General features: G+C 40.8%; 1 protein-coding gene across 2 annotated transcripts in view; it reads right to left on the reverse strand.

Annotated features, from left to right (window-relative positions):
• The window catches only part of ITGA9 (integrin subunit alpha 9), a 256,223-nt gene that overhangs the window by 104,439 nt on the left and 134,442 nt on the right, over positions 1–17,342 (reverse strand). For both annotated transcript variants that reach the window (XR_010722201.1, XM_066190554.1), the window contains exon 17: positions 10,813–10,889. Coding sequence is in view for 1 of the 2 variants with exons in the window: in XM_066190554.1 (XP_066046651.1) it covers positions 10,813–10,889 (77 nt within the window). In the remaining variant the exon portion in view is untranslated. The remainder of the gene's footprint in view (positions 1–10,812; positions 10,890–17,342) is intronic.

Consider the following 17,342-nt stretch of genomic DNA (forward strand, 5'->3'; position numbering starts at 1 on the left):
AGGTACAATATCTACAGAAGCTCTAATTTAACCTAATCTAATCTTTCACTCTTGCAGTCACATATACAAACTACCATCTTTACAAGCTATCCTTGAAATCAAAGTTACTGTGCTTCTGGGTCAAATCTATCCCTCCACATGTGTGAAAGACAGCATCCTAAGTTTGCAATGCAAACAAAAACTGGTTACTACTGGCAGAAAGAAATGCAACAGATTTATGGTATCAGGCACCTAGGTGAAGCTGCACACATCAGCCTGATGGGACAAAAAAACCCACCCCTCTATATTTTCCCTATTTATTAAAGTATTTGGAAAGCTCTGTTAAAGTACATGATTGTTGACCATAGATCTGAAATTTGAAGCTGAATCAATAGCACTTCATACCATACTGTTTCTAGAAACTAGATAATTAATGAAGTCATCATGCAAACTCATGTGTTTACCATAAAAATTATGCCTTCAGAAATAGATTTGTCCTGCTCCTGGGATGTTGGGGTGCAATATGCAATTTAAAAAACAAACTCAGCTAAGCATTGATGAGAGAAGAAGATCAGTGCCCTATCCAGCAATCACTTTCAGAGGTCAATAAAAGGCAGTTAAACAAAGAGAAAAACATTAGAAACAGTACAGCTTTGTTACTCAAGGCAATTTGTTTTGCAGTAGCAGGTGTTATACTCCAAGAGTAAGCTATGTCAAAATGTCAAACATGATAAGCAACATATCCTCATATTAGCACATTTCCTCAACAGCTCACACAAAACCAGCAAGAGGATTTACCTGGTGACCTATGAAGAACCTCAGGCTTAACAGATTTGGCAGTTTCAAGATGTAATGCAGAAAAAGCTCACCTAGCTGTATCACAAAAGACAATGTATATTTGTATGTTTATATACATTTATATGCACATCTGTACCAAACAAGATGTATACTACAAGTTCAAAACAGAAGTGCATCTGCTTTTCATTGTGGTCTGTACATTATCAAGAATTTCCACCTCTTGAGGCAGCTGATATACGATAGTGCTTCCTGAAGTTAAGCTTTTGTTTTGTTAGCTTTATGCTTTGGTTGCTAGAGCAACAGTGACTTTAACTATCTCATGCCTATAAAATACTGGTGTTGAGATGTTCACAAGGAGGGTCAGGTTACACAGCAGCCCAGCAATAAATTCAAGTTATATGAAAGAACATCTCTTTAGGGTATAGTTTAAAATAACAACAAAATCCAACTCCAGTAGATACAGTTAAATTATTCTTTCAAAACAAAACCATAGTTTAAAAAGGGACAAGACTGGCTTGTACAATATTCTTGACTGATCATCAGTGACCTGTTACTAGAAAATAAAGACTGGGAATCTGTACTCTTATACTAGATATGTGGACTACTCTGGTTTGTTAACGCTCCTCACTTGATAGGTCTATTACTTTCCGTATGGGTTCCATCACTATTTTCAAAAGGAAGAGGACTGTCCACTGTCCACTGGGCTTATTTGTTTTGGGAGAAATTTATGAAGCTCTGAGCACAACGAACCGGATGGGAACCGAGAAACAATTTGTTCATTCCCATTCATCCTTGAAACAGAAAACATTCACTTATGCTTTGAGATTATGCTCCCACTGCAATTTGCACTACATCCTGATTAATTATGGGCTCTGCCCTTTCAGGAAACTGCAAGGCCAACCCTGGATGAGTTACAATGGAGTTCTCCATATGCCTCACAAACTCAGCATTTAATACACTAACAACTGTCTGTAGGTAAAAAATTAATTAGAAATCATAGTTCTGCTTCATAACTTCACCAAAAAGCTAAATTCCAAACAGAATTACAAATATACATGAAATGGTCGTAAGTAGTTTTTCACTGCATCCTTTGCAGTGCAGAAAATTACTTTTAAATAACATCAAACTATACTATAATTTATGAAAGCACTTAAATTACAGCATAAGACTTGGTATGACTTTTTGAGAAAAAAGGAAGCAATCTACTTGTATCCATTTTCCCAATGTTTCATCATTTTCTTCTCCTTAGAACATTCTTGGTAGTTTAAAAGATCATGAGCTAGGACAGCACTGTATATTACCAAATAACGAGTGGGCAGAACATGACTGCAGTCATGGCTCTGTATTTGTGCTCTGAGAGTTGGGGCTATCCATATTGGCATCCATAGCTTTATACACATAGGGCCTTGATGGTCAAGACCACTTCTCTAGCACTAGAAATGCTAAACAATAACATTTGCTAATTTCAGTTTGGTTGTTTCTTGTAAAGCAGATATGAGTTTCATCTGAGCAGCTCTGCTACTTAGGGTAGATTGTCTAGGGCAGACAGAACATTAGAAATATTGTTGAAATAAGTGTTCATTCAATGAAAGATAAAATAAGTGAAAACAAATTCTTCATCTGCTATGAATGAAGAGGAAGGGAAAATCAGATATTACCGGAGCAAATAATCAAGCTCCACAAAAAAGGATACTGTGTTTCCTCATCATGACTGTTTTGATAAGATGCACTTCAGGGGCATAAAACCTCAATGGGCATACTATGAAACATGATGCTTCTCTGGAAACAAATTTCCATTGTATGATCAAAGAAGGCTAAGTGCTGAGGTGTGAGCCTGGTCAAATTTATCAAAGAGCTTTGCTTTTCATATTAAATCATAGGCTTGCAACTTTTGTTCGAGGCTTTGCAAAAGTCTATGATCAGTGACAACCTTTACTAACTTTTTTGCTAAACATTACTTTATTAACGAGATACACTCAAAATCTTTGAACTTTCAAAACAAAGCTTTGAACTGATAAAAATTTTATGTTATTGCTCCTTCCTTCAAAACACACTGATTTTCTGCACTGTTACAACACTAACTCATGTTCTAGGCCATTACACCTTGTGCTGGTGAAAAGCAAATTGAACAAAGCTGTCATAACACAATTTTATCTATGATTTCTAGATTCTTTCAGCTCAGGTTCTGTAATAATTTGACAAGTCAATATGAAACTTCCAAAGTTCATTTTTCAAATCAGCTACCTAATCTCTGATAATGTGCCTACTGAACCAGAGGGTGTCCTTCTACTCATTTTAATGGATCCATGAGTATATTCATCCTTGTACCTATACACAGCACCTGCAAACAGTCAGTTTTGCAGTTGCATAGCTAGTTCCTGTGCAAAGTTATTCACTCTTCAATAATACAAATAATATGCTTATAAACTTCAGTGTTGTAAGCTCAAAGTCTGGAAGTGATGCACAGTCTCCTTTGTCTTTTCAGACAGGCTTGCAATAAGTACTTCAATATTACATCATAAAACATCACATCAAATCATTTACCTGCTTATTATATGCAGAGCCATGCATAAAACAAGAGGTCACAGAAATAAGTGTTGGCATTAAAAATGTTAATCCTTTAGTATGTCAGAGAAGGAATTTATATGGAAACAAGGTTACTTGTTGTCTTCTGAGGAACTTACCAGATAATACTGGAAAATACTTTTTCTTCATAAATTACTATTTCATTAAAATGGAAACATTTTAAACTTGAGGAAATTTTTGACAGACTGGAATTTTGTCCTTTCTCTGGCTCATTTCAGAGGAACTAATGGAAGGAGAAACAGCCTAACCCATAAACTTGACCTTTCAATTGGAAAAGGACATTTCTCAAAAATCCCATTTTATAAGAGAACTTTTGAAAGTGTTCACTGCAATTCAATTCAACCCATAATTTGGAAAAACTTGAAAATTTCTGCAAAAGGCACCTGTCACTCCTTTGGCTTCCTATGACTTTTGCTTCCAATTTCACATTTCCAAAAAAAACCCCAATTTTAAGCAGTATATACAGGAACCCACTCCAGACAGTCTGTAGGAGAAGAACATAAATCTAAGCCTAATGAATGGTGGCCTTTGAAGATGCTCTAAACCAACACAAAAAAGCAAGCTGCTTCTTCCTAATAGCCAAACATCAGTCAGAAGCACTCAGATGGATAAGCAATTCTGTTCTAATGGTGGATAAAGGTTACTGTTGTAATTTGTTCCATTGTTAATGGACTGTTCTGTATCCCCCTATTTCCCTGAATTAATGGTTTCATCCTGAAAGTTGTTTCCACCCCCTGAGCTGTCAGTAGCACCTAACCCAACTCCTTTTTCCTGAATGTTCTAAGTTAATCCTTTCCTTAGGCCAATCCCTGTCTAAATCCGTCCCAGGGATTCTCCTAATCCTCGACACTCCATTGGCCCAAGTGACCTGTTCTCCTCCTGCTGTTTTCCCATTAGTTTCTGAAGTATGAAACTTCTTGTTCTCCTCCCACATTCTCTCCCTATTGGTTAGAATTTGGTACCCGCCCCTGGGATCTCCCCAGTTTATAAGCTACTGCAGACTGTATTCTGGGTCTTTTTTGTCACAGACTGTTTAGAAGAATAAACCCTTCTGAATTATAAACAGAAGACCTCCCTCTCATTCCCTGTCCCCAGCCTGCGCTAATTTAAAAACCTTTGTGCTGTAGAGCAAGAAACTCTAAACAATGTCTCTCATCGCCTGCTCAGAAGACATGTCCCACTCTTGGTGCCATGCCATGGTGGTTGAGCTAGCTAAAAGACGCCGGCACAGCATCAGGTAACCTCATGTCAAATAAATGTATGAAAGACAGACTTCTTCTTGGACCTTCTTAGGAATAGTGATATTTATTACAACATTATCTATCCAAGGGGGCTCACAGTCATATGCTTACAACCGAATTTACGTATCATACACACAGCTTGTGCTGGAACACAGCAGCTACATGACATTCGCAACATCATCTTTTTTTCTTCTTGTACTGTTTGTTTTTGGTAAAACTGCTCTGTTCATTGCAACACACAGGTTGTTAGTGTATTTACATAACCATAGAGGATTTCCTTCATAGCTGTATCTCACATGGAAGCAACCACCCATTCTGCTCTGGTCTTTTTAGATAACTTGTTTATTAGGGCTGGAAGAAAGTCCATTTTTTCAAACACCCTCATTGTTCCTCAAATGTCTTCACACTTTCACCTGATTCCCGTTACATCCTAAAAAGGCTTGATAACTACCACTGCCTTTGCAGCGCCAGTCAAATGCATAGAGGCATCAGGTCAGGAGCCAAAACTGCATTGGTATGTCAGACAAGATCTCCCTCAGCAATTTCAGGTTCTTCTTGAAAGAAAAGTACATAAAGTACCAAATGAATGGATATAAGATTTTGAAGGCTAGGGAGATATAAACTTCTGTAAAACACCTAGTTCAGAATTTACCTCAGCACATCTTGTTGCTGCAGAAAAATGATAAGGAAGACATTTACTGTGCTGAGAGAACAGAGTGAGGCATTAAAGCCAAATGATAGGCAATAAATATATTTTTAACACTAAAAAATATTTGACAATAATAATTAACATTTTGTTTTACAGTAGTGAATTGTTGGAGAGGAAACCTGGACCACGTTATGGTCAAAAAAATAAAGCTCATTGAAAAGCATGCTATTCCTATTTCTCTTACAGTTTCAGGTTAAAGTTACCAATACAGAATACATACATATATTCTTTACACTAAGACACTTGTAAGTCTCTTCCTTTAGAAATCACCAACACCATTATCCACAGGGTATAACTGCATGGATAAGCCCAGATTTTGCCAACTCTTATGACAGTTGCAAGACTCAACAATGGAGAATTGTTGAAGGGGAGGCAATGAGTCCTGTTTCTGTGCCATGCTGCCAAAACTTCACATATTTATTCTTTAACAAAAATGGATTTAAGAACAGTAACGACTGGAAAGATGAAATGCCTCTCTCCTGCTCCTTCAGTTTCTTCTAATGCTACCTTCATCAAGTCTCCTGCACACTCCATGGCTAATTTTCCTTAGTCCTAATTACCATCTGTAGTTTTAGGCTAGCAACACTCATACCCCTATAGAAAGTCTAGGCCAACCACTAGAAAGAACATTTGTAGCAATACTAGCACACACCACTGTAGCTGTTTCTACATGCTAGCTCACAACGTCTGTCACTGAGTGTTCAATCCTCACAGTTTGCTTTGCCAGGTCCAGTCTTCCCCTCTTGAGAAGCTGCATGTTCTTGCTGGTGGAGGTGGCATCAGCGAGAGGAATGGAATCCCACCGGCAAGTTTCCAGCCACGGTGCTGGAGCATCCCTATAACCATCCCTACTCAGATGTTTCTGTGTTGAAGAAAGGCTGATTTTGTTGAAGCAATTTTGCTTAGGCTACAAGACAAGTCAGAACACTAAAGAAAATCTGGCTGGAAGGGATTTCTAAAGGTCAGAAAATCCATTCTGATCCTCCTCAATACACAACTTATTGCCAGCAACAAATGAGGTCAGCAGGGACCTTATCCAAACTAATCCTAAAACCCAGGATGGCAGAGCACACCATCTCAGCACACCTCATTCCTGAACAGCATGAACTGCTTACGCGAGAAGGTTTTTCCAAATCTCTGGTTTTTCCCAGCCAAACTACAGTCCATGACCCTTACCCTGCTTACCATCTGTCACAAGCAACAAGATTTCTGGCTCCTTTGTCCAGCAATCCCTTCAGGAAGCTGGGATTAGTTTGCATGCAAACTGATGCTCATGAAGGTGCACAAGACTTGGAAGAGACTTATCTGTAAACTGAATGCAAACCAATTTTTTTCCAGAATAAATGCATCTCAACTCTTCTTCAATCCAATCCAGCATGAAACCCTAGTCTTTAACCCAAGTCACCAAGGACTCCTTTCACTGTAATAGAAACATTCAGAAGAAGAATACATCCCATCTCTAGCTTCCTATATCTTTGCAAAAACTTCCAGAAAAAGTTAGAAGGCTTTAACACTTTTTTTATCATCACTTGCTTCCAAACAGTCCTACCCTTTCCTCTTCTATGAATTCACAGTGAAGGGTTTCAGCTTGCCCAGCAGCACTATTTCCACATGCAGCAACATCTCAACATTAAATAACAAGACAAAACCAATCATATCTGCTCAGAACAGCAGTGAAGTTTCTACCTAACAATGCAGATTTGATTGATTTTAGCACTTTGGATAAATGACCATCTATTATGTAGTCACTTAGATTGAGTGTTAACATCCTGGGCTGTTTAGTTGTTAGTTATCAAAATGAAGCACTCCCAATTTAAGGGCACACAAATAAGTTTTCAGGACAGAAGGAATATCCCACGAAAATTAAAATCAGAGCAGGCCTGGTTGGCTCTTGCCAGCAGAGGCTGGTTTTCCTATTATTCATTTGGTATGTAGGCATGCTGGTTTTAGCTGGGGTAGAGTTTATTTTCTTCAGTGGCTACTATGGGGCTGTGGTTTTTATATGTGTTGAACACAAAGTTGATAATATAGAGAACTTTTCATTATTGCTGAGCTGGACTTATACATAGCCAAGGCCTTTTCTGCTTTTCATATTACCATGCTGGCAAGGAAGCTGGGGGAAGCATGGGAGGTTGGGAGGAGACACAGGTAGGACAGGTGACCCCAACTGATGATGTCATATAACCTTATGCTCAGTATATAAAGTGAGGGGAAGAAGGAGGAAGGGGGGATACTTAGAGTGATGGCATTTGTCTTCCCAAGTCAACATAATGTGTGGTGGCCCTGCTCCACTGGACATGGCTGAACATCTGCCTGCCCATGGGAAGTGGTGACTTCATTCCTTAGCTTTCTTTGTTTGTGTGCACAGATTTTGCTTCCCATAAGAAACTCTTTATCTCTACCCACAAATTTTCTAGCTTTTACCCTTCCAATTTTCTCCCTCAATCCCTCTGGTAGGGGGATGAGCAAGTGGTTGCATAGTGCTTGTTACTGGCTGGGGTTTCATATCTCAAAGCTGGATGCCATCTTTTAACTGGGTAATTATAATGATTCAAATGCATCATGGGTGAACTCTGTATCACAGCAGCTGGTGCAGTTCCTGAGCTCATAAGAATGCAAACAATTCTCTTGATGATAATGTAATCTGAGGTACCTTCCTATGCACATATATGCTGTAACCAGCACACATTTGAAAGCATATATAGTGGTGAACAAAACCATACCTTGATGTATATAGCAAGGTACAGTTTGAACTCTGAAGAGCTTTTGCTTCTAACATGCTAAAAATTTAAGAAAAGTGTATAAGGACAGCCAGTTCATGTAGCAGAGAACCCTGTGTCCAACTATGTCTAAAAGCAAGATGACTCTGGAAGAACAAGTCAAGTACAGAGTGGCATTTCACTGATATATTTCTGCAGCTTTCAGAATTTATATTTGTCATTTCACTACTATATACAGTCTCAGCACTTATAGTATCTGATACAGTCAAAAACAGATTAATCACACACTTCATGAAAGCATACCTTCTTGTTTTTTTCATTGCTCTGAAGAGTTTAATAGGATTAGCAAACTTTATCATCTTACTATTCAATTCTAGCAGATTATTTCCCAAATAATTTGTGAATATGCTGAATAGCAGAAGCACTTGCACAGCTTTCTCCACCACCAAAACCAACTCTTTATGCCTTTTCTCTGTTGGCTTTTAATTAGGAAGTAGTACTCAGGGCACTATTCCTCTCAGATCTGGGCAACTTAATTTCTTGGTGAGAAAGTCTTTTGCCAGCTAAGGTAGATGATCTTAACCAATCCACCCTATCCACAGGTCCAGCAAGATTTTCAAAAAGCTGCAACCGACCTGAGAGACAGAACTTACCACTGCCTTCCTATAAACAGCCTGTTTATTTCAATTCAGTGTATCTGTGCAGCATTAACTGCATCCTTTCCAAGAATAAGTCCATCAAATTTACATGATTATTTAGACAAAGGTATTAACATAAACTTGCTAACAGTGAAGTCAAATGTTTTGTGCAGATACTAATAAATGAGTTATGTGTTTTGCTCTTTCCAAAAAAAAAATTGCTTTGTGCACAGACTTACCATAATCAAGAATAATGTGGAGAATTGTGATGGGATTATTTTGCATAAAACACATGGGGCTGGAAAAATTCAAGACAGCACTTATTTAAAATCAGAATCCATAGTTTGTTTCTTGGATATTTTATATGCAATAATAACAAGAATCCATTTTTGTAAGAGATATTCATTGTTTTTTGCTATAATTGCTATAATATAATATAGTTGCTTATATAATTATAATTATATCCTAGCAATATAATAATCATATTATATATTATAATATAAGATATTATAATATAATATATTATATAATTATAATTATATTACAATTATATAACATTATTATAATATTATATATATATATATAATATGATATAATTGCTATAATATAATTGCTATATTTCTTAATAACTGAAGCTTACAGAGCCCTTTAGCTGAAGAAAGCCCATACTGTGCAGAGATTTGACAATATCCTGTTTATTTCGAAAAGGATTTCAGGTTGCCACTGGGTAAAGAAAATTTGAGAGCATTTGTGGAATATTTTGCTATACAAATGTAGAAACTGTACTTGAATATCCTAAGCTCTTATGACAAGTGTGACTTTTAAACTGCCAAGATAAAATAAATAACAGTTGTAAAACAAATAGCCTAATGGTCCAATCCCAACTGCAGCAGTGATTACTATACATTGACTGACAAGTTTTAGCATCTGTCCCTTGCTGTTTATTCCTCAGCTGTGGGACAAAATCCTTCACTAGCTTCTCTAATGCACACAGAGGTATCTAGCTCTCAACATATCTTGCTCACCACAAAGTTTGAGTCAAATATCCAGACTAACTGCAGTCAAACCTTGGATTCTGTAGCCTGAGACCTAACCCTGCTCCCAGCCAATCCCTCAAAACATTCATGTGGATTTCAATCCTGTGTGGAGAAGTCTATAACTTCTCAAACTTGACTCTGGTTCAGTTTTGTCTCCAAGTACTGTTACAGCATGCTGTAGATTTATATAAAACATGTCTGTGACTATTACTACTTCTATTTTTGTTGGTTTGTTTGGGTTGTTTCTTTTTTGTCTTTCACTCTCTTTCCTGACCTGAAAGCAAAACACTTCACAGATTATCTATCAAATAGCAAAATCTCTGGCACACAATTAAATAACTCACATCAGCATTTCCATCTCTAAAAATACTGAAAAAAAATGAAAAGGAAAAAGAAGTCATGTGAAGTTCACCTTTAGCCTGATTTATCCCCAAATTGAATACACATCCAGGCAAAACAAAAGGCATTCTCCTAGGATCACCAGTCACAAGTGACAGAACATAAACTTCACCTCTGGTCTATTTAATGAGTTTTATTATCCCAGAATAAAGTAAAATCCGACACTCATCCCCAAGTTGCAACAAGAATTTGAAAGGAGGAGTATTTAGAAGAATTTGCAAAACTCCAAGCTGAGAAACAATAAACAGCAGCTTGAAGATAATTTGCCACGTTCAGAGGGTTTTTTTAACCATACATGTGACAGAACAAACTGCTTTTCTGCAAGCAGTTTTACTCCTACCATGTCATGAACAGTATTTTATCTGCTTTAAAAAATTATGTGTTCCACATTGGTACTTGATTTGAGCATTCATCTTTACTTTCTTTGCCCCTCTCTGCTATTCTGTTTGTTTTCTCTATTTTTGTCCATTGTGACTGTTAAGATGAAGGTGTCTTGCACTTTATGTGACCAGAGCCCACTACCACAGGACTTCAGATTCTGTGAACATCTCAAGACCTTTTGCACAAAAGGCGACATCACTGTCACCATCTTTCTAGTCTGGACCTAAAACACCTGTGTTTCTATCTTGACTTTTCAATGCCATTACACATAAAATGAATGGCATACAAGTGTGCAAGAAAGAAAATAAAAGCTCGCCTACTCACCCAGATAGCAATAATTTACCCTGAAGCTTCAGATCAGCAGCACATTCATCAGATTGACAGTTCCTCTCAAAAACAGTCTGTGTAAAACAGAGGAAAGAACTGTTAAAACATGAAAAAAGTGAGATCAAAATTCAAAGAAGGAACATGCTTGGACAAAATAAAAAACAAGACCAAAATCTGTGATACATGGATATATGGTGTGAGTGTTAAGGAAATTCAAGATGAGGCAAATCTTATCTCTGTCAGAACTGTTTTTATTATCTTCTAACTGAACAAGAAGTTTCATCAAAACCAGACTCTCTCCCAGAGGTTTTCCTCAATCCATTCTCCTTTCTCATCTGACAAGAGTAACTGCTCATACAATATTCCTGGCATTCTTTTTCTTCCCCAGCTATGTGCATGAAAATGAATCAGAATATGAAGTATTTATGAAATTATTTTCAGTCCTAAGGATTGCAAGTAAGGAAATCATACAGCAAACATTTCCCTAGATCTTATCTAAGGCAGGAAACATTTCTGCCATCGTGCAAGCAGTAGAAAATCACAAAGACTGTTATGTATCAGTGATACTCTCAAATAATGGAACCATTATCAACCTTGTGAACTCTGGTAATACTGAGGAAATGTAACAGATTGACAAAGCTAGGAGCTACAAAGGGACAACATACGGACATACTATTTAAATGGCAGTAGCTTGCCATGGCTAAATGAGACAGCCACCAGAAAGTGAAAGAAGAGAACAGGAACATGCTCTTGGCATTGAAGAAACCTAGATGCCATTAAGATTATGGTTACTTTCCCCTGATGTTTAGACCACAGACCAATACCTTTCTAAATACAAGGCTAGACTTTTCAGGCTGGAGGACTCATTCTTCCAAAGGTTTAATGCTCTTCTGCCTACCAAATATTCAAATACCCAACACTGTTCAGCTAGGAAACCTGACAATCCACTGATCTCTTCCTTTTATATATAGATCTATTTCAGTAACAAATGCAAGGACAGGGAAAATCTGTGCAGGACACATGTAATGGTCAGATTGGGTTGGAGACTGAAAAGGCAAAAAAATACAAATGATACTGAATCAGTACATTTTTTAAGAGCTCTGCCCAACTGTATCAGGACTGGAAAAAGACTTGAATCTTAAGCTCAGAGGGCATAGACACTTCTAGTCCTTTGCTTTCCAGGAAGGTTCTTGGCTAAGCTTGTTCTCCTTTTTCTATGCTGCCTGAGCTCCCCAAAAAGGAGTGAACATTTATGGAGTTAATTGTTGTGATGCCAAAATGAATTTTGCCTTTTTGCTTCCATATTTCCTTAATATATATTCATAGCTCTGTTATTGTATAGTTATAAAGTTCCTAGCTAGACCCAGTACCTTTCCCCACAATTTTCCTTCCCTGATAGGCAGAAGGACAAAGTACATTCCAGAGGCTCCAAGCCAGGGATCCGAGGCTTCTGTCCTATCTTCGTTCTTCCTGGGAGCCAAGGTTGAAACCAGCTCTTCAAGACACATTTTCATAAACAAAGTTTAATTCCTATCTAAGGGGGAAGGGTTTAGAAAAGGGTTGAACCCCTTTTCCTCTGACAAGTGGGAAATACCTTACTACTTCTGTCTCTAATTGGGTATTTTTGTTGGTTATGCTAATTTGTTAAACTTATAAAACTGTTTTCACCCCGTGCGCGGTTGGGCATTTTCTGTACCTGCCCCTGCAGGCCTCCAATGAAAACCAGCCTTTGTATTATCTCCTGCAACAATATTGTCTTGAAAGTGTGTTGCTTTCTTTCTAGGTTATTTAAGGCATCAGTCTGATAACAAGTACCAAACTGTGCTGTAGGTTACACAGTGTTACAAAAGAGAGGTGGAAGGTGGCCAGCTCATCTGGGCTATTTACTTTGCGCCTTCATTTTTCTTCCCTCCCTTTTGCTTTCTCAGAACCTCAGAAGTGAATTTTTTGGGGGATTTAGAAACTGAATTAGGACTGAATTTACCCTTCCCCCTTAATAAAGACTACCGCAACCAAAGGACAAGAATAATCCTAAAACAGGAACCGGCACTAGGCTTCCCTCTCAAACATGGCACATTTCACAGGTATTGTTTCAAAAGTCCTCAGAATTAATCTTCAAACCAGTGCAGTAGTTTCACATAGGAAAGACCACTTGGTAACCCTCAGAGGAGAAAGAGTAAAAAACTGTAAAAAAAAAATCTACCCTGTCAGTTTCTTTGTTTGAATTGCAGAAATCTTGGCAAAGTGAACACAGCAATCAAAGAAATTATCTGTACTTTTCAAAGTATAAAATACTGTAAGTACATTTAAGTACTAAATTATATGTATATATAATAAATACATAATCTTATTTAATAATCTAATAATTTTCTTACCAAATCTATAGTTACTATTACCCAGAAAGAATGAACAAATTCTTCATTTTCTAAAATTATCGAGCATGTATCTCTCCCAGCATATCAGATACTAGACAGCAAGCTACTTTGAAATACATTTGGAGTATTTTCTTTTATCATAGATACCCAGGTTTCTACACAACACTGGGTTGGAGAAAGAAATAAGGATGGTGAGTTCCAAGATCTGCAGCTGTGTAGGACTAAACTGCTTCTATGGAGGATCTTGAACCTGTTCAGGTTTGGGGAGCTCTCTCACCTCAAAGCAGCTGGCTGGTCTGGTTTCCATAAGCAGGGTCCTAGTACCCACGGATGCAGGCACAACTGATTCAGCAGCCTAACTCCAGGTAAATGACATCTCTGGACTATTTTGCTATTTTCCACTATTTCACTCGTCTACCTGGACTCTACTCTGCCTTCACTTTTTGTATGTCTTCTAGAGTCTCAAGTCTCCAGCTTCTCACAGTCTATTTCCTCCATTTTCTTCTCTGCTAATTTGAGCCTTTCCTTCTTATTTGTTGCTTCTACCTTTCAGGTTGATTAATTCCTCGCTGTTTAATCCCTCCTAAACAATGAAGAAGTAAACACACTTTAAGGCATCATAGCATTTGTGAACACTGCTTATATACTGTTACTGTGCCCTTACTTGGTCTACTTGAGCTGCAATTTCTTTGGGCCAGAAACTGCACCTAACTTAACACTGCATGTTGTTAGAGCAGGAGTCCATTCCTGGCATATGGCGCAGACCCTATTACAACATCACCAGTAATTTTAACTCCGAGCAATCTTTGAAGTGGTTGCTTTACAATACCAGCTTTGATGATTTATAGAGCTCTTTAAATATTAAATATTTTAGATATTAAAATTGTTGAAGAAGGTAACTGTCGCCGGTAGGGACACGAAAGAACCACACTCACTCAGGTTCAGAGGTGAGCAGAGAAAGAGGAAGTTTATTATCATTTGTGATTTAAATAGGATTTGGAGTTTGGTCAAGGATTGGTAGATGAGAGGAACACCTTTCTGATCCTAGTGGTCAGTTCACCAGTCCATCAGAGACTGGAATGAAAACAATCTACTTGTTTATGTTTCATTTGTGAGAGACTCCACTAGAAATATGTAAACAGTCATCAGAAGGCTAAAGAATCAGGGCGACATCTCACCCTTTTTGCGTTAGGAAAAAAGAAATAGGAAAAAGAAAAATGAACAATGTTCAGTCTTGTTGAATGACCATTGGAGTGAACACTCGCGTCGTCTGCATCTGAGTCACTCCATGGTTCACGCACTTTCATTTGGTCACGGTATCCATCTTTCAGCATGACAGGGTTATTAGAATTCTGTGGCATCATAAGGTGCTTGATGGCATATAAAGCTTTGCCAATCAATTGTGTGCAGGGTGAAACCTGCATTCCCTGTTTTTGTTTTAATTTTTTTTTTTTTTGCCTCATTGGCACACAACACAGCAACACAGGGTCTTCAGCAAATGAAACAAAGCAAAATTGCGGATTTCCTTCAGAACTGAGTGACCCAACTGCTGTGCTATGTTGGCCACCGACGCAAAAGCTGTTACTAAATTGAAAGGCTCCTGGGAAATTTTTGGAAATGCCGTGACAGCAGCCCTCAATTCACCCACTGGGCTGACCCATCCTCATGACCTTCCAAAACTTGCTACTCAGATCCATCCTTCCAAGTAACAATGGCCTATCTTGTCCTTCCCAAAATCTGCACTTTTGGGATCAATTGCCTGCACTTAATTATCAATTGAGCAATGAGCTCAAACAAAGGATCGCCGTCTTTTGCGGCTGAAATGGAGCAATCAGCTCAAACAATGCATGTGCCGTCTTTTTCAGCTGAAACTGAGGCATTAGCTCAGACGATGCATGTGCCGTCTTTTGCGGCTGAAAATGAGCAATTAGCTCAAATTATGTTCTTGCCGTCTATTGCGGCTGATGGGGCAGGAAGACCCAGTCCAAATTGTGCCAGGGATAGGACCATTCATCTCCATCGGCCAGTGATACCTGTTAGGATACAAAGGAATCACAAGAAAGCAATCATTCAGAGTCACAATGAGGACCGGCCAATCTGAGGGAAGCATGGTGGGCAATGGCATATCAGCCTGAAACATGTCCATGCTGTCCACTACAGCATTAACTTTTCGGAGGTCTTGTAACAACCTCCATTTCCCAGACTTCTTTTTGATGCAGAGAACAGGAGTGTCCCAAGACTGGTAAAAAGTTCCAGATGATCCTGGTCCAACAGCTCCTGAACCAAGTTCTGAAGGGTGACGAATGTGTCTTGAGAGACAGCTCATTCCAGAGGTCAAGGGGCAAAGGAAAGAAACGTGATGTCCATTTCAGGGACAGACAGGGTACAAATCATTTCAGGACAGTCTCTGGCCACAACAACAGTCCAGTGAACTTGAGCCAGCCCAGTAGCTTCAGAACAGCTGTCTTCTAACCACCGGCTCTCTGTCCTGTGAACAGAAAACTCAAAAACACAAATTGAGCAATGGTGGTCACTCCAAGGAGGCGCTGACCTCCTGGTGGCCATGCCCCCATCTGCGCTAAAAGTGCATCTCGCGGGACAGGCCCCTGCCGCTGCCCTGGGTTCCGTGGGAGGCGGCGGGGCCGGGCTCACGGGCCCCGCAGAGCCAGTGCCTGTCGGCAGGGCAGGAGCACTGGCCGTCATGGCCTGGACGAGGGACCTCAGTACAGCCATGGGTCCAGCCGGGACATGCAGACACAGCGTGGGACGGATCGAGCCCATCACACGACCCTCCGATCCAGGGCAGGGGGGGAACGGGATGCCGGGAGGGGCGCGGTTTGTGGAGCCATGACCCCTCCCCGCCCCGCAGCCCGAGACTTGTCCGGCTGCGGGGGGGCGGGCAGCACCCGCTGCGCGGGTGGCACCGAAGATGGAGCGGGAAGCAGCACCAGGAGAGGCGCGGCCCACGGAGTCATGGCCCTGCCCTGCCCCCCCACCCGAGACTGGCCCAGCTGTGGGGAAGTAGGTGGCGCTGGAGGGGGAAGGGCCGAGGTGGGGCAGCAGGCAGCATGGGGCTGCTCGGCCCAGGACCCCACTCACAAGCCGTGTCACCCGCAGCGCCAGGTGGCACCAGTGCAGGGGAGGAGGGGTCCAGTCCCACAGCCAGCAACACCCCGCCTGTGCCGTGGAGACCCAGCGGAGGCATCACCCGCCCCACAGGGGGCGGGACGGACTGCCCGTCCCTTGGGTCCACCACGACTTGCGCAGACACAGAGGCTGGCGCAGAGTCAGGCACGGCCGCCGACGGCGGGGACTCCGCTTCAGCCTCGCTTGTCCTTCTCCTTGGGCCTGGGACAGGCGGACTAAGTCCTGCCCCCTCCCACAGCGCCGGAAGAGAACCGGAGGGGGCAGAAACCTCCCTGCTCTTCAGCCTCCTGGGTGCGGGGACAGGCGGACTTAGCCCCGCCCCCTTCCCCAGGGCTGGGAGAGCACCGGAGGGGGGGGGGGGGGGGCAGAAATCCCCCCACTTTTCAGCTTCCTCGGCAGGGGGACAGGTGGGACTGGTGGGGCCGCCGCGGCCGGCTCCCCGGAATCCCGCGGGACCCCACCCAGCTGGCCAGGAGCTGCGTCCTCCCACTGATCCAACGCGGAGTCTGTCTCAGCCTCGGAGAGGGACGCTTCTTCTTTTCCCCCAGCCTCGGTATACGAGCTGGAAACCTTTCTAGGGGAAATGAAGTCTCTCTCGAAAGCTTTCCACCACTCGAAGCTACTTACACCATCAAAACACTGCTCCCAGAGCTCCAGTAACTCCTCCATGTGTGCATTGTTACGTGCAAACAAAGCCTGGATGATGTGGAAGCCGAATTGCCTCCACTCATCCTGTGAGAGGGCTCTCCAGTCTTCAAAGAAAAACCCATTGCTTTTCCCATAATAATACAAATGCTTAAAATCATCCCTAGAAACAGAAACCATCTGCCGCTCCAGGAAGGCTTGCAAACTGTGCAAGATCCAAGCCTCATACCTGGAGATACGGAATACCATTTTTGCAAAAGACCAGTTACCAACCAGCCCTATTACCTTAAAGCTGACTCCACAGACTGCAATCCCCACAGTTAGAGGTCACCAAATGTCGCCGGTAGGGACACGAAAGAA

Source organism: Chamaea fasciata, unplaced genomic scaffold (assembly GCF_029207755.1).
Source record: "Chamaea fasciata isolate MVZ Bird 193981 ecotype frontalis unplaced genomic scaffold, bChaFas1.0.hap1 SCAF_1, whole genome shotgun sequence".
Taxonomy (NCBI): Eukaryota; Metazoa; Chordata; class Aves; order Passeriformes; family Sylviidae; genus Chamaea; species Chamaea fasciata.